Genomic DNA, 20,582 nt, shown 5'->3' on the forward strand with positions numbered 1-20,582 from the left:
CAGGGGTCGGCAAGTAATTTTAGGTGGGGTCCGGATACTTTTAAAAATTTTTAACGAGGTCCAGAAAAAAAATTCATATTTCTTACAAATTTTCATTTGAACTCAAATTTAATCTGCTTACTAACCATTAAGAACTCAAAACACACATAATTGTAAAATACTAGAAGAAATGATAAGGTTGGCACTTAAATGTAAAAAAACATTTTTTAAATCATTTATTTGAGTAATTTATATTTTCAAAAAAATTTTGGCGGTCCAGTATTTTACCTTCCGCGGTCCGGACCTGGACCGCGGTCCGCTAGTTGCCGACCCTTGGGTTAAAAGATACGGGGTGTTGAATTTTATTTTTGTTTGGGTTTTTTTTTTGAATTTCTTTAGCCAGAGACGCAAGAAATGGATAAAATGTGGTATGATTTATGAAAAATGAAGTTTATGCTGTAGAAATACATAACGAAGAACAATTATGGATAAGAATTATGGAATCGGCAGATAGATTTCATAATAACCTAGGAATATTTCAAAGATGCCGTCAATCATTAAGAAGAAGAATGGAAAAATGTATTGAAGTACAAGGGCAACAATTTGAACATCTTCTAAAAACTTAATGTTTTGTTTTAATTAATCATATTTTTCATCATACCATTAAAATTTAATTGTTGAAGTATTTATCATTGTTTTTGCAAATAAAAAAAATTAAAATTCAACACCCCGTATCCTTTAACCGAAGGCCTTGCGGACCCATGTTCATAGGAACTTTTTTTCTTGTTTTAGTGTCCCCTATTCTATGACACTATGCAATGTACTTTTTTCTATGTCACCCTGTATATGTACAGCTACTTCCCACCTCAAAAATCAAAATTTGGATTTTTTTTTCCTATGAACTATACCTACCGAAATTTTGCTTCGTATTCCTGCTATATATAAAAAAATTCTTCAATTTCAACCCTATAAAAAAGCCATTCCGCGGTTTTTTCATTTTTAATGACCCTTCGAACAAGTCATGTGATGAAAATCCTTCAACGAGTACTTCCTTTCTTGCAAAAAATAAGAATTAAAACGTATAAGGATAAATGCGACGAAAATTGAAAAATTGGCTAAGTTTGAGCGGCCATATATCAGTCAATTTTCCAACCAAAAATACTCTATAACCTCGTTTTGAAGGAAATTTTATCTACTTTTTTTCTATGAAGCAATGCCTATATCTATATTTACTAAAAGAAAAACTAGAGGCAAAAAAGTAAAAAAAAAATCAGAAAATCCAATATTTTGCTTTTTTTCAAATTGTTTATTAACGATTATTTTGCATAAAATTTTCCTTTTAAATTTTTTAAATAAGCTATTTTGATGGAAAATTCAATTCTCTAAATAATTTTTCCTATGAACTATACCGAAATTTTGCTTCGTTTTCAATTAAAAAACTGAAAGGGGTGCATTTTCACCCTTATCTCCAATTTCCACCTTCTAATTTAATAGCACTCCACGGTTTTTTCATTCTAAATAACTATTTGAACGATTCATGCAATAAAAACCCATCAACGTTGTAGTTCTATACCATATGACATAATCAATAGCCTATAAGTATGTATTCCCCAGAACGCTAATCTGAAATGTTATGTTTTAAAATAATTACTATTGCTGCTTTCTAAAATGTACATGATAAAAAATTAAATAAAAACATTCGCTGATCTGATTTGAAATATTGGTTAAAATCATTTCAAGTCGATGTTTGGAAATATATTCCAGTTTAATATCTTTTTAAAGCACTATGTTTAGTTTATGAATCTCAGTGACAACGACTTCTAACATCTACGTAGTTTAGGTGAACTATAATATCAATCCACCTGTCGTGACATAATTTAGAAAAAATGTGTGCTCCCTTCACAGCCAAAATTAACCCCGTTTCAATATTTCAGTGAGAAATTATTCCAGGCGAAAACTTTTCCTTGCCTCACACAAATGTGAATGACCCACGATTGGTTTCACAAACAGACCGTATATATCTTGTATGGTGTCGTAATAATGTCATGAACTATTAAAATAATGGTTATTTATTGACGATAAAAAGGTTTTATTTTAAATCTAATCAGAAGAGGAAATATCTCCTATGCTTTTATATATTTCAGATCAATATCTTTAAAATTCTTAAATTGTAAATGATATATATGAAGTTTAATAAGCACTTATTTTGAACCAAGGCAAGTCTTGCTAAAAATTTTTTGACTTACATCATGAAGTTCAGTGGGAAATGGCCCGTCGCCGACTCTAGTTGTATACGCTTTGACGACTCCAATTACTTCACCAATTCTATGTGGTGAAATGCCAAGCCCGGTACATACACCACCCACGCTGCAGTTGGAAGACGTCACATATGGGTATGTACCTAGAAACGATTAGTCGTTTTAGGAAGGCATCAGTTTTAAAGTGTTATGCCTACGAGCAGACTGGGGTTACAACAGACAACAATACAAGTTTGATAATTTATTTCTCTGTGAAATGTACAGTAACCTACTTTTTTTCTTTCTCTCATCTATTAATTAATGACTCAAGTAAATGTCTATATTTTTTCAGTCTTACTATTTGCATTTTTTCACCCGTAATTCGATTATAAGGGTATGCATCATAGCATTACTCATAAGAACCTATGTTAAACATTAAAATTTTTGGCATTAATTAAAAACAAAAACAAATCGATAAATAATTCACAGAATTTGGTTTTGCATTGCAAAAATAATATATCTCAATAATACGAAGCACTCTGTCGTAGCACTCGATCCTCCTTAAATTGCAAATAAAAGAGACACGAGAGGCTAGACGAAAAGTGAAAGTATATACTGACATCAAAAGAATGAAGAATATTAAAAATATACTCACCGAAATCTATATCTAACATAGCAGCATTAGCTCCTTCCACAAGTACTTTTCTCCCTTCCTTAATAGCTTTGTCAAGAAAGGAAACTGTATCGCGAACGTACGGTTTAATTTTCTCTGCATATCCCTTATACCTTATCAGCTCCTTTTCAACATCAACTCTTAACGTTGGAAACATTCTCTGGTACATATTAGCCAAATCTTGAAACCTAGAAAGATTTTTGACATCTTCTTATTATCAGTGGAAGCTGGCAAAAATTAAAGTGGCGATATTTTGATAATGAGGCATGGGATTCACACCATTCTTTTAGGAAAACTTTCATATTGAAAAAATTGAAATGAAATTTGAAATAAAAAAATTAAAATGGAGTTCTCTATGGTGCGATCTCAAACCGGGTTGTATATGTATGTGCAAAATACATTTTTTCATAACCAATGGACATAATACTATCCTCAATATCCTCAAACCATAAACACGTGCAGAAAAGTTAATAAAACATGTATTTACTTTAACTCTCATATTTTCGCTTTATTTTGTTTCCTCCATTCACACTTCCATTTTTTTCCTCTCAAAAGACAAAAGAAGCGTCGGTGTAAGGTAAAAGTATGTGCAGTTATTAATAAAAATTTAATTTTGACACCCTGTATATTACAAAGGGGTTCTAAAATGAATATTCCTTTTCTTTCACTTTTTGTCAGATTAAAATATACCAGTAATAATGTATATGGGGCATTCCACGCCAAATTGACCACTTTTAACCCTAATCCCTTTTGATTTGGCTCAAACTTTTTTATTGTTTTCTACCCCATTGAAAACCTGAGAATTTTTTCAATTTTTTTCACCCAACTCAAAAAAAGATGAATTTTTGAAAAAATAGCCGTTTTTTAATTTCTGTTTTTAAATGTACTCTTTGAAAAAAAAAATATATCAAAATTATTTGGACCTATCTTTTTTTTTTCAATTTTCGAAAAAAAAAAACGAAAATTTCAAGATTTACCATTTTTGAAATTTTTTTTTTCTTATAAAAAAACTGACATTTTTTATAAATCCTCAAATTTTTTTCAATGGTGTTTTTTCGTCTTCTATTTTTTTTATTGATTGAAAATTTTTTTTTTGAAATTTAGCTTATTCTCAACGCCATTTTGAAAAATTTTTAAAATGTATATAGAATCCCAAAATCGAAAAAAAATATATGAAAGAAATAATCGAAAGTGGTAAACATGAAAAAAATTTTGATTTTTTTTTTTAAAGTAAAGAAAAAATAGATAGTTTTGAATAATTTTTTTGTATTTTTTTTTTCGAAAATTACATCCAAAAACAAAGAATGAAAAAAAAGTTATCATAAATCTTTTTGAAACCATCCTCTTTTGACTTTTTGAAATTGTCATTAATCGCTGCATGGCATAAATTTTTTCATTTTCAAAAATTTTCAAGTGGTTGAAATAAGCTAAATTTGAAAAAAAAAATTTTCAATCAATAAAAAATATAGGAAACAAAAAAATACCACTGAAAAAATTTGAGGATTTATAAAAAATGTCAGTTTTTTATAAGAAAAAATAAAATTTTCAAAAATGGGAACCGAGAAACTCGTTTTTTTTTTAAAAATTGAAAAAAAAACAGTGATGATAGGTCCAGATAATTTTGATCTAAATTTTTTTTCAAAAAGTACATTTAAAAATAAAAATTTTGAAAAATAAAAACGTCCCGATAACTCAATTTTTGAAAAAGTTATGGTTATTTTAAAAAAAGCTATTTTTTTCAAAAATTCTTAAGTTTTGTTGAGTTGGGTGAAAAAATTCAGAGGTTTTCAATGGGGTAGAAAATAATAAAAAAGTTTCAGCCAAATCGAAAGGGGTCAGGTTTAAAAGTGGTCGATCTGGCGTAGAATGCCCCCATATGTCAACTATTTCTGTTTGAGCACTATTATAGATAATATTACTATTCAGCTTCTTATTTTCGTATGTTTTACCACTGATATTCAAATACTTTTTGCTTTTATTTCAATTTAACGACTACACAAAAATTAGTACCAGCTTTTCAACAACAGACAACAATACAATTTACAGTTAAAATTTGCTTAGAATTATTTTAGAACAAACACCCCAAACCCAATTCTTTAATGATTGACTTTGCATCGTAATAAAATTATAATTTCCAAAAATACGATCAAAAACTTACCATCGCACATAATAAGCCTAAAAGCATTCATTTTCACAGCTGATTAGTTTTTCTGAATACTCTATATCTACAACCTAAGTTAAGACATGGCACCATGCGGCCTCTTGCTATATTTCAAAGCACTAGTAAAGTAATTTCCTAAGAATAAAAAAAAACTTTTCATCCACCATAATAAGCTCTAGATCTTTAGACGATATGGTACATCTTTAACTTGTTTTGAACAGAGGAAGAATTCAACTGAATCTAAAAATATGCATTTAATGAACCGTCATGAAACTTATGATTTCTATATTAATAGCGACGAAGTACTGAAGATTTTACTTAAAATTTCTTTAGTACTTTTATTGCACTGTTATAAATTTGCCTTTAAATTATTTTAGTCTTTTTTATTACAACTAATTAGTACATAATCCAGTAATCTTGTACTAATAAATACAGAGCATTTTTTAAATATGTGGGTTCCTCCGAAAAGATAATGGATGCCACGAAAATAAACAATAAACATTAAGCAACCTGTGATCTAGAGTGGCATGTATTGCAGAAAATTATTCGAGAATTATTATATACGAAACTTAGGCCAACAATGTGTTGTCCCACTTAATCAATTCATCAACTTTTTACAATGCAGTAGTTACGTCAAGTCCAGTGTGGTTATTTGCACAGTGCAGGCAATGAACCCAACGTGTCCAACGATTTTCAGGGAATATGTGGTGCGAGGTTATCGAGTTATAACTTATTTAGTGCAAGTGTTACCTCCTCTCTTACATGGTGCTGCATGTTTAGAGTTTGTTAACAAATACCGTGCCTAATTTATTAGATGCCGTTCCATTACATATTCGTACAAGCATGGTTTTCATACACGACAGTGCTCCTCTGCATGTTTCTCGAACTGTTTGTGACATTTTACACACTCGTTTTCCACATACACTAATGCAAACAATTAAAGGGTCAAAAGAATTATTTCCGAAATTTTTCCGTGATTTTTGACAGACTGTATTTAGGTGAAAGATGGTCGTATCGGGAATTAAAAAAAATAGTATTTTGCAGCTTTAAGATTCTAGTTTTTAGATCTTTCGGTCGAAATTTTTTAGGAGCTACGGTTACCATGCAATTCTAGGAAATATCGCAACAAAAAAATTTTTTTTTCAGTTGTCATTGCATGGACCAGATAGCTTGTTTATTCAGCTTCAATTTAATTTTTTTTAAATTTCGATACAGCCATTTTTCATCGAAATATCAGACTTTTAATGGAAAAGGATCCTTTTGTCTTCAATCATCGATATCTCGGCGACGAATGGTCGCACAGAAAATTGAAGGGCAGTTTCGAAAACTGGAATAAACTTCCTATAACATGTTGCCGCAATTTTTCGGAAAACATTTTTTTTTCATCTTTTACACGAATTTTAAAAAACAGGAAAAAAGGGTAATTTATGGTATTTAAGAAAATTTTTACAGTTCTATATACCCAGAAGAACCCTGTGAAGTTTCATCTCGATCTAGCGAACCGTTTCTTTGTTTCAAACAGTCAAACCTTGTAAAAAACTAAAGGGTCACGTTTTTTGAGCTTAAACACTATAATCATGATTAAAATGGAAAAAAAAAATTTTTTTTAGGTTTTCTCACATTTTTACAGCAAATAACGTTTAAATTGGTGAAAACAAAAAAATTTCGAAATTCGAAACAATTTTTGAAATTTTCTGGTTTTTGTTTTTTTTTAAAACCTTCCAGACATTGAAGAAAACAAAATCCAATTGTTTGCAGCACGATTCGACTTTTTCGTCCTATGCTTCTATTCATCAACTTTTAATTAAATTAAAATTAAAGTTGATGACCCAAACCAGATTTCGACTCCGATTCATACCATTTTTTGAGACAAATTTCTAATTAATTTTTGTGCATCTGTAATCACTTAAAAAACAGTTTTTTTCAAAACTACCCATTTTCTTCTCCGAAAAAAATTCTTTTTTTTTCGTCAATTTAAAGGTTTATTTGCGGTAAAAATGTGAGAAAATCTCAAAAAAATGTTCTCACATTTTTTACGCAAATAACATTTAAACTGGTGAAAAAATAAAAACGACAAATTTTCGAAAAAATTTTTGAAATTGTCCGAAGTTTTTGTTTTTTTTTTTTGAAAAACCTTCCAGACATTAAAGAAAACAAAATCCAATTGTTTCCAGCACAATTCGACTTTTTTGTCCTATGCTTCTGTTAATCAACTTTTAATTAAATTAAAATTAAAGTTCATACCGTTTTTTTTGAGACTTTGTAATTAATTTTTGTGCAGTCTGTAATCACTTAAAAAAGAGTTTTTTCAAAACTACCCTTTTTCTTTGAAAACAATTTTTTTTTTTTCATCAATTTACACTTTATTTGCGGTAAAAATGTGAGAAAACCTCAAAAAATTTTTTTTTCCATTTTAATCACGATTATGAAGTGTTTAAGCTCAAAAAGCGTAATCCTTTCATTTTTTTTGAAAAGTTTGACTGTTTGAAACAAAGAAACGGTTCGCTAGATCAAGATGAAACTTCACAGGATTCTTCTGGGTATATAGAACTGTAAAAGTCATGCTTAACATTGGTCATTTCGTGAATATTTCTAATTTAGTCATCAATTTTCTAAAAAACCATAAATTACCTTTTTTTCCTGTTTTTTAAAATTCGTGTAAATGAAAAAAAAAATTTTCCGAAAAGTTGCGGCAACATGTTATAGGAAGTTTATTCCAGTTTTCGAAACTGCCCTTCAATTTTGTGTACGACCATTCGTCGCCAAGATATCGATGATTGAAGACAAAAGGATCCTTTTCCGAAAAGGAAAAGGAGAAAAATTTGTTTTTTCGTTCCTAACACGGGTACTTATTGATCGACCCTCGTAAGACTAAATTTCCAATTGGACAAACAAAAATGCTGAACATTTCAGGACACTTGTTACTAATATGTCATCCATATAAAAAAATATATGCATTAGTGTTAAGCGAATTAAAATGTAACTGCTATAAAAAAAGCTGCTGTACATATTAAGCTATAATACATATTAAGCAAAGTAGGCAGAAGAATATTCAATATGTAATTGAAAATTAATTTATGTTACTTTTTTTGAAACTGAGAAAAACTTCCTAAAAGATCTCCCACACGAATTCCATTTCTGGTCGCTTTTGAAGAATAGGTCGGACCGATGCCTTTTTTAGTGGTGCCTAGTCCTTGGCCTTTCTGGTTATTTTCTTGTTCTTGTAACCCATCGACCTGTTGATGAAAATCAAAAACAAGATGAGCCCTGTCAGAAATAATCAAACGGTCACCCCAGTTCTCTAATCCTTTTTTTTCATTTTTTTCTATTTCATCGAACATACCGGGTAAATGAATAACGACTCCATTTCCTGCAAAAAATATACAAATTATATATCATTCCTTTATTTTCAAAATAATAATTAATTTTGAAAACTAGGCGAATCCCTACTGAGTATGTGTACATGTAGTACATATACAGAGTGAGGTAAACATTTCTGGAAGATTTCTATGTAACTCAACGAAACAATTAAAAATATGATTAAAACAGATAAGTTTATGCAATCTTACCTATGATAGATTTGCATTTAGGATGTATGATTCCACTAGGCAATAAATGGAAATCAAATTCAACTCCATCAATAACAACGGTGTGACCGGCATTGTTCCCACCCTGCAAAATAATGAATTGTTGCAGATTTAATTAAAATTCACCAATTTTAATTTAATCCATTAATAGATAATTATCAAAATTGGGTACACGTCAAAAGTTTTATTGAGATGAAATACAACACAGAAGTTCAATATTAATGTTATATTACATTAATATGAGGAGCCTTCTTAAAAACTTTTTAAAAAATATTGTCTATTCCAAGTATTTTATAGAGAGGAAGAGTAATATTCAAAATTTAAATAATCACCCTGTAACTATAGCCAGAACTTTGAGATAAATGTGTATGGATATATGGCATTACTTTATTTGGACACATATTTCTTTAGGAGATTTTTACAAAAATACCTTCGGTACAAATATTAATTTAACTTATTTCATAGAACAAAATTAATAAATATAATTAGAATCAATTACATGTCAATATTACACGATAGATTTAAAAACAACGAAAAGTGTTCAGTTGCAAATTGAATGCATATTGAACTGACCCTTGCACTACGTCTTATCTCTGTCTATAAACTGGTGGACTGACTCAGTCATTGTTCCCGATTCTTCTAGGGGTTGTTTAATTCTAATGCACTCAGCATTTTGTAAAGAATATTTAAACCCGGGAAACTTGGTGAATCGGGATCAGTTTGGGGCCAGTCTGGAGCCACTTTGAGAGTCAGTCGATGGCCAGGAGCCAAATTACCATTTTGTCCTCCACATTAAAGTAACCCCTCTGAGGTGTAAGTATGTATTTTGTTTAATAAAATGTTAAAATGAACTGATTTGCCCCTTTATATTTATATTATTTGCCCTCTTAGTAGCCAAGCGAGTAGACCGAGAAGATAATATACAGTAAGACCCCGCTTAACGCTGTTTCATTTAGCACTGTTTCACTTTAGCGCTCTTTTATTTCAACTCGGGGATTCCCCAAAATTGCTCGCAGCGCTACGGGGATTCCCCGAAATTGTGCGCTGCGCTAGGTTTCCAAATACGTACATAACCTATCCGAAACAGTGTATAGAAACTTTCGATGGCGTTTGTAAAAAGGAGTTTGACCACTATAACTGAAATTATGGACCAATTTGTTGAAAATGATCCAAATTTTGACAGGAGTTCAAAAGCTAGACGGGGTGATATAAATGCTTTATCCACTTATCAACAACTTCTAACAGAACGCAAAAGGAAAACGCAAACTACATTAGATGCCTTCTTGACAAAAAGGCAGAAAATTGGAAACAGAATAGACTGAATGATCTGACTGACTTAGAATTTTATTTGTTTTTATAAGTAATATTCGTTTATATTGTTTTTATTTTTGTAAGAAATAAATGTTTGGTTTTATTTTTATTAAAAAAAACATAATTATTAAATTTAATACCTAACCAATTTTGTATCCATCTTCCCCTAACCCCATTATTTACATGTTAAGATAGCTTCGTTTAGCGCTGTTTCGCATTACGCTCTACTTTGATGGAACGTATCCTACGCGTTAAGCGGTGTCTTACTGGATTTTTCTCACTAGTTATTTCTAGTATTTTAAAGGTCAACGTAGCTTCTATAGTAAGCGTGACAATATTATTTGTGTAACATGAAAGCAATCTTGGTTTAAAAGTTGAGTCATAACTGACATTCCTGGAATTTTTTATAAATTAGAACTATATCTAACAGTTGTCGATTTATATAAAATTCATTTGTAACTAATGTTAATAATTCATAAAAAAAGCACAATTGCTAGATCTAGAAAGAATATGGATTATGTAGCCTATATATGCCAATATGCAAGATGGTATGATATATAAAAAATGGCCGATTTACTAAGGTCAGCAAATTTTCAGCCGATGTGAGGTAAATGAATAATTCATTTGTTGACCCTTTGAGACTTAACAACGGCGACTTTTAAAAGTACTATTTATATATTATATATTTATATTTATGATGGCCTAAACTAGATCTACAAGTATACTATAATTATAACGGCACAAAAAATGAGTGACAACGGTTTTGTACCTTCTAGATTGGATGTGAATGTTAAATAACCAGTTATATTCAGCATCTAGATTTTTTTTCTAGGTTTGTAGCTAGAACTTTCCATACAAAAGCATCATGACGAAGTTCAGTTTCATAACGGTAACTGGTTATTTAATAGTTATTTTATATTATTTCGAGAAATTCATTCAAGAATCTTATTGGAAAAAATTTTTTAGTAAAAATGTTTTTTGAGAAATTTCAACATTTAGGATAAATAAATTTGATATCTAATGTTATCCCTAATATCGATGTACGTAATTATTTTACAATCGAGTCCGATATGCTCCGACTAGTCTGAATAATTACTCAATTGGAACTTTCAACATTGTAAAGGAATGATTGGTTAACTGTTAGGCAATTATTGAAACCAATTATTATAAAAGAACCGGCAAATTGTAAATTACCGTTTTCTCTTTAACAAAAAAATACAGGATGTAAAACTCTTTAACGTCCCAAAAAAAATATATATATTTATATGTGTGGTATTCACATTAATTTATATTAATCTTACCCCCCTTGGTGCTTATTCCAAATATACATTTCATGACATTTGGGTATTTGCATCAATACAGCTGATTTTAATGTTCATATGAGAATAAAATTTTGTACATGTAATCTTTCTCGACTTGGGTTACTCCTACTTTCTACAGTGGAATAGCCAACAATATCATACTTTGTCCCGAGTTTCATATTTTAAACTCTCAGCGTTGATTTTATCGACAACTTTAAAGACAATTGAAACACTGTCCAAAAGACCCCATGCTGTATATAGACATTGATTGATGTGGGATTTCCGTTTATCATAATAGTAATGAAATCAAATAGAAATTTATATATTAAAGTAAGTACATACCTGACATCGGCAAACGACATCAGCGTCAACTGCTAACATATCTACAACTTTTCCTTTGCCTTCATCGCCCCATTGTGCCCCTAAAATCACCGTCACCTTTGACTCAGTATTCGCACGGATTCTTTTCCTAGGTGATTCCATAATCGAATCCATTCCATTTACTGCAGTTACAGTATTATTAATCATTTATTTAAACAATTAAGCATATAACTCAATTATTACCCAATTTATGACATATGACAATTACGTTATGGTCCACAGATCACGGGGAGTGGGAAACAGTGATGCCAGCCACATAGGTAGAATTATTTAAAAGATTGAAAATAACTAGATGTTGAGCTGAATTCCCTTGGTACGTTTAGTGTTGNATTTTTGTGGCGCTATCGTGTATTCCTAAGTTTGATAAGTTTGAGCTAATGTATGCAAACAAAGATGGTACATAACAAACAATGTTTTAATTGTCAGTGTTGCGAGAAACAACTACTCCGAGGGCTATACGCCCCTACCGGCATTGAATTATACTCGCAACAATTAGATGCAACAGCTAGGGTCGTTCATCAGTTTAACCCACCAGGCACAGACTTATTAGTTCTCATCAGTGTGTCATAGGTGAGACAACCGACGAACGAACCAGCTGTTTTGCGTCGTATCGTCATGACAAGGAGGCCATTTCTGCTCCCGCGTACACCACATAGCAGACAGCAATAATTCATCCTTTAGATTGAAAATAACTAGATGTTGAGCTGAATTCCCTTGGTACGTTTTATAAATGTGTTTTATATGTATTTGAAGAAGAGGGGCGAAATTGTGAAATTTTGACTGTCTTAAACAAAAGATGAGTGTGTCCTGAAGAAAAAACAAAATTACACTTGCACCATAGACAAAACTTGCACACTTTAGAGCATATACTACTGGGGGGCAGCGTCTCAGTGGCCGATAGTGTAGCAGAGGTTTAGAGAGAAAGAGGTACAGGAGGATATTTGCTATCTCTCTCTAGCAACATGCAATCGCGTGCTGCTAGAGAGAGATAGCAAATACACTCCTATACCTCTCTCTCTCTCTCTAAACATCTGCTACACTTTCGGCCACTGGCACGCTGCTTCCAGTAGTATATGCTCTAGGGTCGCATGAATAAAGAAATAGATAGGCGTATTCGCTGAATTTCACACGACCCGTGTCATGCTACACATACCATGGAACGGCTGTCGTATGGAATGATTCTTTTTCGAGTCAATACTCAATAGCACAAGTGAAGTGTTCTACTGTTCTTCTTTTTTATACACCAACCTTAAACAATTGGAATACCTCCGAGACAAGTTCGTAAAGGTAAGGGGACCCGGGGCAGGGGAAAAACAGAAACCCTAAAATATTCCAGCTTATTGGAACGCAAAAAGTTTCCAAAGTCAATTGGAAAGCAACTATTGAGGAAAATATCCTGTTAAACCTATGACTATTACATCTAGATGAGTATATATAAAAACACGTGGCACCAACATTGACAGAACGGAAAACTAACCAAAAACCATGATAAAAAATAATTGAACGTGTTCAAACTTATAAATTAAAAATCGTGACCAACTTTAAGATACCACACTCCCATACCCTTTACCCTTGCCTTATACCATGAAATGATTTACATTCCACAGAAAATAACATTAGGATTTTTAAGATAAACACTGAATAAATTTATATGTTTAATAAAACAAAACAGTGGAATAAGTTTTCACAGAGAGTCTTTATGCTGTTTTAAATCAATGCCGTATTTCTATCTTTAAATATTGGAAATATATAATTTTTTAATGCTCGTTTTGTAACTGAAATCTTTGTAATCTACGTCTCCTCACTTCCTCTTCTGGAGTAACTTCGTTTGTGTCCACGCTCGGTTCAGATGAAGTACATGGCTTAGATGAGGGATCTACCGTTGAACTTTTAGAATCGCCGTCGCTTGTAGTTGCGACTGAGGAATTTTTCGTCTCTTTTGGGGATTCATATAAAGAAGCAGGCAGATCAGTTGAAACAGTTTTGGAATTGTGATTACTGGCGCTTGTCGCATTATTCGTTTGAGGCTGATTAGTTTCGGGTGCTTGAGGCGGAACACCTTGAGGCACACGTGCAGAAAGTGTAGCCGTTGTATTATACTGTTGCATCATTATCACTGCCGCATCAAGCAATACCTGTAGAAATAGTGAATTAATAATCAATTCTGAAATGTGATAGATATTGTTTATAACAGGTGCAACTTTAAGCAGGGAGTCAGTTTTTTAGGAATAGTGCGTGTTGTCCAAAATTCTAACAGGAAATTATTAATTTTTAAATCAAATAAACAGTCGAATTATAATTTATTTTTTAAACTGAACATAGACTATCTTGTCTACTCCGTCACTGGGCAGCTCCCAAACTTGGTTGCATGTGTGAGCTTATCACTGTTGCCTGTTATTATTATTACATATTATTATTTACTGGTGTTTAAATACATAATAAAATGCTTACACAAGCCATAAAAGTAATGTTACAAACACATGTATAAAGGTAAAAACAAGATAAAAGTACATGTGATTGTACTTTTATCTTGTCCCCAAGAATTTAACTCTTGCTAAAGAATCGAACGCTTCACATGAACGGTACAAAGACAAAAATGTAGTGATCGAGTGTTTAAAGTAAATTTATTTGTATTAAACCAATTTTTAAAAGTACTTTTGTTGGCAATTGTTTTGGAAAAAAGATTGAACGTTCCAGTCACTACAATTAACTATGGTGGTGTCATCAGCAAATAAAATGACATCACTAATCACTATTTGGTTCACAAGTAGGTAAATCATTTACGTACATTAAGAAAAGTAAATACCTAAAACGGATCCTTGAGGCACCCCAACAGACTGTATAAAACTAATGGAGTATCAGAGAGAGACTACAACGAAAACAAATGTAAAGATTTGCTTATTGTAGCTTTGCAACATGTTATTTGAAAGTCACTATATTTTTTTGTTAATTGGAAAAATTCAAGTGTTGTAGAAGCATTTATATTTTTTACACGATTTATTAAATATTAACAAAATTTGTATGTGGACAGGCATTAACTATAAATAAAACAAAAAAATAAATATTTTTCCCGTTTTAAAAATGTACATAATAAAACATAAATAAAAATACTGATCTATGGATTTGAAACAATTTTTAAAATCACTTAAAATTTTTAAGTAAAAAGTATTTACTATTTTTTTAAAACACTGTTTAGTTTGTGACATGATAACAAGGCCTTAAGTGGGCAGAAAACAAACAAATGGCTAAATATGTCATTGTTTCGTTTTATTACATTCTACTTTTCAGTTTGTCATTTCACGAGGTGTTTTGTAGATAGAATTTTGCAGCTTTCTGCATGAAGTATTCATTTTTATGGGAATCGAAGTATTTGCATAGTAGAGTGTAGTGTTTAATTANTAGTAACGCTGTGGCCACTGTCATTCGTATCCGAATAATCGAATGATTCTATATAACCACTAGAGATATCTCGAGAGATTTTCATAATCGATATAATCGATAATTTTCATTCGAGTAGTCCCATCACTAATGATCACTGATCAGTGATCAGTAAAACGTTCTTTGATTCGTTGTCGTGACAAGCTATTTCCAAATAGCCCATGAAATTAACTTTGATCCTGAACAGAGGCAAAGGTAGCGTTCGTTTCTCTACCATTCTTTTATTTCGTGACTATCATACGTCAGTGATTGTCTGTTATCGTTCCGTGATTTCAGATTTCAAATTTTAACGTTTGTTTTCATTTTGTTTTGTAAGAAAACGCTAAGTTAGATATTCTGGTGATGAGTAAGCAGTAAGTTAAAAAAAAAAAATTCAGGAAATTAATTGTTAAAACAAAGTTATTAAAGTTCAGAAAGAATGAATTCGAGTGATAGTGACTGTGATGATGGAAATCACACATCTAAAAAAATATATGAAACAAAACCAAAACTATTTTGTAACAAATGGCTACAAGACAAAAATTTTTCAGGTTGGTTGAAACCCACCCCAGACAAAACGAAATTTAAATGTGAATGTTGTAACAAAATAATGTCATGCGGTAGAACTCAATTAAAAAGACATGCCGAATCCCAGTGTCATCTAAAAAATGTTACAAAAATTAAGCAGAACAAAAAATTAAATGATTTTACTGTTAATGAGACTGCACGTAAAAAGGCAATAGAACATAGGAACAATGTTCTTTGTTTGGAATTAGCAATTACAACTTTTTTTGCAGAACAAAATATTGCGTTGCAAAATGTAGACCACTTAGTGGAGTTGATAGAGCGCAATGTAACTGACTCCAAAATTGTAACAGACCTAGAATTAAAAAGAACGAAATGGACTGGGTTAATTACTAATGTTGTAGCAAAAGTGGAAATTAATGATTTAATTAAAATATTGCAAAAGGTAAGCTGAACTTTAAAAATACCTAAGTCAATTAAAAGTTATCTTATATTTGTTTCTTTTAGCAAACATTTTCAATTCTTTGTGATGAGTCAACAGATATCAGTACCAGCAAACAGTTGTGTATTGTTCGTTACATAAATGAATCAAGAAAAATCGTTACACAGTTATTAGAAATTTGCCATATAAATGCAAGAAATGGTTCTGCAAAAAATATATATAACACTTTTAAAAGATGTCTACAAGACAAAGAAATTCCATTGAAAAATATTGTAGGAATGGCATCAGATGCTGCAAATGTCATGGTCGGTGAAATGAATTCTTTTTATTCTCACTTACGAGATGATGTTCCCAATGTCTTACTTTTAAAGTGTATTTGTCACTCTGCTGCAATCGTAGCAAGTAAGGCATGCCAGCAGTTGCCAAGAGGACCCGAGGACTTAATTCGACAAATATACGGATATATTTCTGGGAGTTCAAAACGATGCGATCAGTTATCTGAAATTCAGGAATTTTTGCACGAAGAGAAACGTAAAATATTGAAGTTATCCAGCACTAGATGGTTATCTATGCATCAATGTGTTTGTCGAATTTTATTAAATTGGGATGCACTTATTGTGTTCTTTACTGCGGCAGTATTTGAGGATAAACTTCTGGCAGCGGAGACTATTCTGAGACAATTACAGGACAAATGTATCAGAAGTTATTTTTTATTTTTAAAATTTGTTTTAAATTACATGAATACATTTAATGCACTTTTTCAATCTAAAAAAGTGTTGATACAAGACCTTCAAGAACTTTCTATGAAATTATTTTTGGAGTTATGCCAAAATTTTATAAAATGTGATGTACTATCTACCTGTTTTAGTGGCAGTTGTATTACAAATTTACTAATTCCTCAAAATTACTTACTATTGGAAAATGTGTATACTGGGCCTGAGTGTGAAACTATGCTGAAGTCGCTGCCAGAAACTGTATCCAACGATATTAGAAAACATGTTTTAGAGTTCTACATCACTCTCGCTAAGGAGGTTTTGGTACGACTTCCTTTATTAAATAATTTATACTCTGAAATGAAGTTTCTGAAACCCGAAGTTGCCTTTGAAAGAAACAGGATGACATTGAAAGACATTCCGTTACTTTCCGAAAGATATAAAGAACATTTCGATTATTCAGCGATTGCCTTAGAATGGCGATCTTTACCATATTCTTTTGATGAAAATGATATTAAAAAATTATCTAACCTCTCCCTTGACGAAATGTGGGATAAAATTTCAAATTTCAGGGATTTTACAGAAACATATAAATTTAAAAATATAGGAGCATTGGCACATATTATTTTAACATTACCTCATTCTAATGCGGATGCAGAGCGTATATTTTCCGTCATAAATGATATAAAAACGAAGAAAAGGAATCGTATAGGCGATGACACATTAAATGCAATGTGTATTGTGCGTTCATCATTTTCTACCAATAGCAATATCAATTGCACCAATTTTAAGATTCAAGACTCGCACCTGAAGCTATGTAATAGTTTAATTTACAAACAAAAAAAATGAAATCAGTTTGGAAGCATTATTNGGTATAAACGGAAAATGGGGAAAAAGTAAAGGTGGCATATTTGACTGGGTCTGTGGCGTAGTAGTGCTAGAACTTGCTGCGTTTGCAGCGGGTTGCTGCTGATTAGGCATCTCCGGCATTTGCGGAAGATTCCTCAAGTTGGGTTGATTGAACAACTCAAACGGATTCGGGCCGATGACGAACGGATTCACAAAAGCATTCTGCGGATTCGGAGGGGCGGGTCTCTGTTCTGGAGCCGGCCGAGCATTGTTATTATTATTCGTGGAGGTTCGCAGGATATTGAGTCGACAGGTGGGACACGTTTGCTGCCTTTGGAACCACGAGCGTAGACAAGAAGTGTGGAAAATATGGTTGCAGGGTAACTTTTTGGAAGCGGACGTCATTTCTTCGCGACATATGATGCAAACGTTATCGGCCGCCAATAATTCTTCTGGGGTCGCGTCGGGGTACAGAGTGTTCATATTGTGAATAGCTCTTCTCGATAATATTACGTCGCTGAAGGCTTTCTTGAAGTTCCTTATCGTATAGTACATGGGCCTGAACGCAAAGAGCGGTAAAGTGTAAATTCTGACCATGATTGCAACAAAAGCAACGTAAAATATCACTTTGATCAAGCCCATTACTAATTCGGTATACAATAGAAACACAGCTTTATTATCCCAAGGCGTTTCGCTATTAAGATCTACAGAGTGCAATGCATATTTTATAGCGATGTTAATAACGACTGTCAATAGGATTGCATATTCAAATCCAAACACCAACTGAACAGAGGCCCCTTTTGATAATGTTGACTGATAAGCATGTTGGATAAAATGCAAATCCATGGATCCTAGCAGTAATAATAAACAGAGGACTCTTATATGGAATAACCAACTTATCACTGGACTCCTCTCCATCTACAAATTAAAAAATAAAAAACAGTTATTGACTTTCTAATCTTTATTTTATTACTACTTACATAATCCACTCTGTCTTCGGCTAGCCAATGAAATGATTTGAGGAAAAGTAGCAGGGTAAATAATGCAACAAATTTAGGATTAAAGTCATCTCTAAACACTGTAAAAGCTAAACATGTTTCTGTTACAGCGTACCAAGACCTTTCCATTAAATGCTGAAACAAGTTTTTAATGCTATATTCAACAGAAATTTTATTTACAAATGCCGTTTAATGAAACAAGGAACTTTGTGGCTCTTAGTAAAAGATAACCATGGGTAACATAATAAAAAAATATCAAACAATTGTTATTATGTTTCTTCGTCATAAGTTCAGTTCATTAAAGCTTATTCTGACACTTATAAGTTGTTAATATTAATTGCTGCAGTGAAAGAAAATCTTATTTTTGTACTCACCTCGAATTCTGTACTACGTAACTGACCAAAGAATATTTTTCTCATGATCTTTCCACTTATCCACACACATATAAAAGCTTGTATATAAATGACCTGCAAGTAAATTGTTTAAATACTGTCCAATTTGGATTAAAAAAGATAACTTACAGCCATACTTGGATTAGATTTTGTAATATATACAACAGATGGATAGAATTGCTTCTTTTGATAGTATGCATTTGCAATAACTATAAAAGTCAAAGTTAAACTTAACACAGATATACTAAGAGATCTCATTTTTACATAATTTAATTTAAACCTAAACAGTTACAACGTATTAAGTAAAGCGACTTGTTTCTGTTTGGAGATTTTGACGGCTCGGTTTTCTTACTAATGTCATCCAGAATCAGAACAGACCTGCCAACTATAAATCGCTACGTGTCCAATCATCCAATCAAAACCGCTGTACGTGTCTTTCGAAATTCTGATATTGCGGCTACTTCGTTCTTTTCCCGTTTTATATATACCAAATTTTATTTTTTAAATTGATTGAGATTTCACTTCTTCCTATCTATTGTTATGGTAGAAAGTAGAGTTTTACTTCAATCAATGCCACAGTATTATTTCCATTGATTTTATGGCAATGTTCAATTAATTCGATATTCAGTTAGCGTTTATCTCTAGAATCACAGATAATGGTCAATGATCACGGTTTTGCGTAACTTTTTTTTCTCAAATTGATTAATGATAATCTAAATCCATTATTACTTGTAGCCCAAATCAATATCATTTCCTTTACATTTTTTTACTTACTTACTTACTTTCGTTTAGTCGTTATAGTGGCAATGCTAAGCTAAACTCCACAAATATTGAATATAAAATAAATAAATATGCAAGTCTTGACTACAAAAAAAAAAAAAATGACAATCCCCTCCTCAGGCAAGCCGTTGACTACGTACCCGACGTGACCGACAAACACAAAAGACCGAGACACCAACTTTTTGACCCCGGGTGACCACCCCAACGACCCCCCCCCCCCCCCCGCCCGCTAACCTTTTCTGTTTCAGAGACAGAAAGGATCAAGAAACGAAGACAACGACACACACACACACATACACACCCCCCATACCCTCCTTAACCCCTCCCCTCCCGCGCTAGCCTAAGGGCCACCTTAGCAAAGCGCATCCCAGGCTGCATAGCCGCACTGTCCTACCCAACCATACCACACATAAATATGACACAACCCCCGGGGTTTACACAGACGAGCCGGCGAAGCAAGAAGGGCCCTAGCCGGCGGGGCCCAGCCAGGACAAAAGGAGGTCCCACAAAGCGACTACACCGGCCGCATTTGCGGTCGGGGTAGACGACGGATGGGGCGCACCTACGAAGGCTGTCCAGGCCTACACGAGATGAGGCAGGATAAAGAGGGATAATCCCCCTCGATCCCAAATCATTGAGGCCAATTTCTAGCCATGGAATAATGGCGCGCGGCGACTACAAAAATTGTTTATGTTTCAGATTGTAGATCATAGATATGTGAAAATGATCTATTGGATTTGTGTTGGCAACAGTTCTTCTCTCTGACTGACGGTTTGTCAAAGAATGTCAAAAATTTTATGTGCTGATGTTGGTACTACTAGATTTTGTCATATAGT

General features: G+C 32.5%; 2 protein-coding genes across 3 annotated transcripts in view; both read right to left on the minus strand.

Moving 5' to 3' along the window:
* The window catches only part of LOC108904705 (adenylosuccinate synthetase), an 18,292-nt gene extending 6,410 nt beyond the window's left edge, over positions 1-11,882 (minus strand). Inside the window, exons 1-6 of one of the 2 annotated variants that reach the window (XM_018707349.1) lie at positions 11,814-11,882; positions 11,592-11,752; positions 8,620-8,722; positions 8,135-8,420; positions 2,872-3,077; positions 2,226-2,380 (exon numbers count right to left, since the gene is read on the minus strand). In XM_018707349.1, coding sequence (XP_018562865.1) covers positions 2,226-2,380; positions 2,872-3,077; positions 8,135-8,420; positions 8,620-8,722; positions 11,592-11,744 — 903 coding nt within the window. In that variant the 5' untranslated portion in view covers positions 11,745-11,752; positions 11,814-11,882. Of the gene's footprint in view, positions 1-2,225; positions 2,381-2,871; positions 3,078-8,134; positions 8,421-8,619; positions 8,723-11,591 lie in introns of both variants that reach the window. The other variant, XM_018707347.1, reaches the window with a different exon arrangement.
* A 1,390-nt stretch (positions 11,883-13,272) lies between these two features.
* On the minus strand, positions 13,273-19,328 carry LOC108904703 (E3 ubiquitin-protein ligase synoviolin A). Its single transcript, XM_023455341.1, has 5 exons — positions 19,096-19,328; positions 18,949-19,041; positions 18,557-18,709; positions 17,562-18,494; positions 13,273-13,765 (listed from the first exon to the last, which is right to left on the minus strand). The coding sequence occupies exons 1-5, from the start codon at positions 19,222-19,224 to the stop codon at positions 13,388-13,390; spliced, it is 1,686 nt and encodes a 561-aa protein (XP_023311109.1). The 5' UTR covers positions 19,225-19,328; the 3' UTR covers positions 13,273-13,387.
* Positions 19,329-20,582: the final 1,254 nt, after the last annotated feature.

The sequence above is a fragment of the Anoplophora glabripennis genome, unplaced genomic scaffold (genome assembly GCF_000390285.2).
Source record: "Anoplophora glabripennis isolate ALB-LARVAE unplaced genomic scaffold, Agla_2.0 scaffold206, whole genome shotgun sequence".
Classification (NCBI taxonomy): Eukaryota; Metazoa; Arthropoda; class Insecta; order Coleoptera; family Cerambycidae; genus Anoplophora; species Anoplophora glabripennis.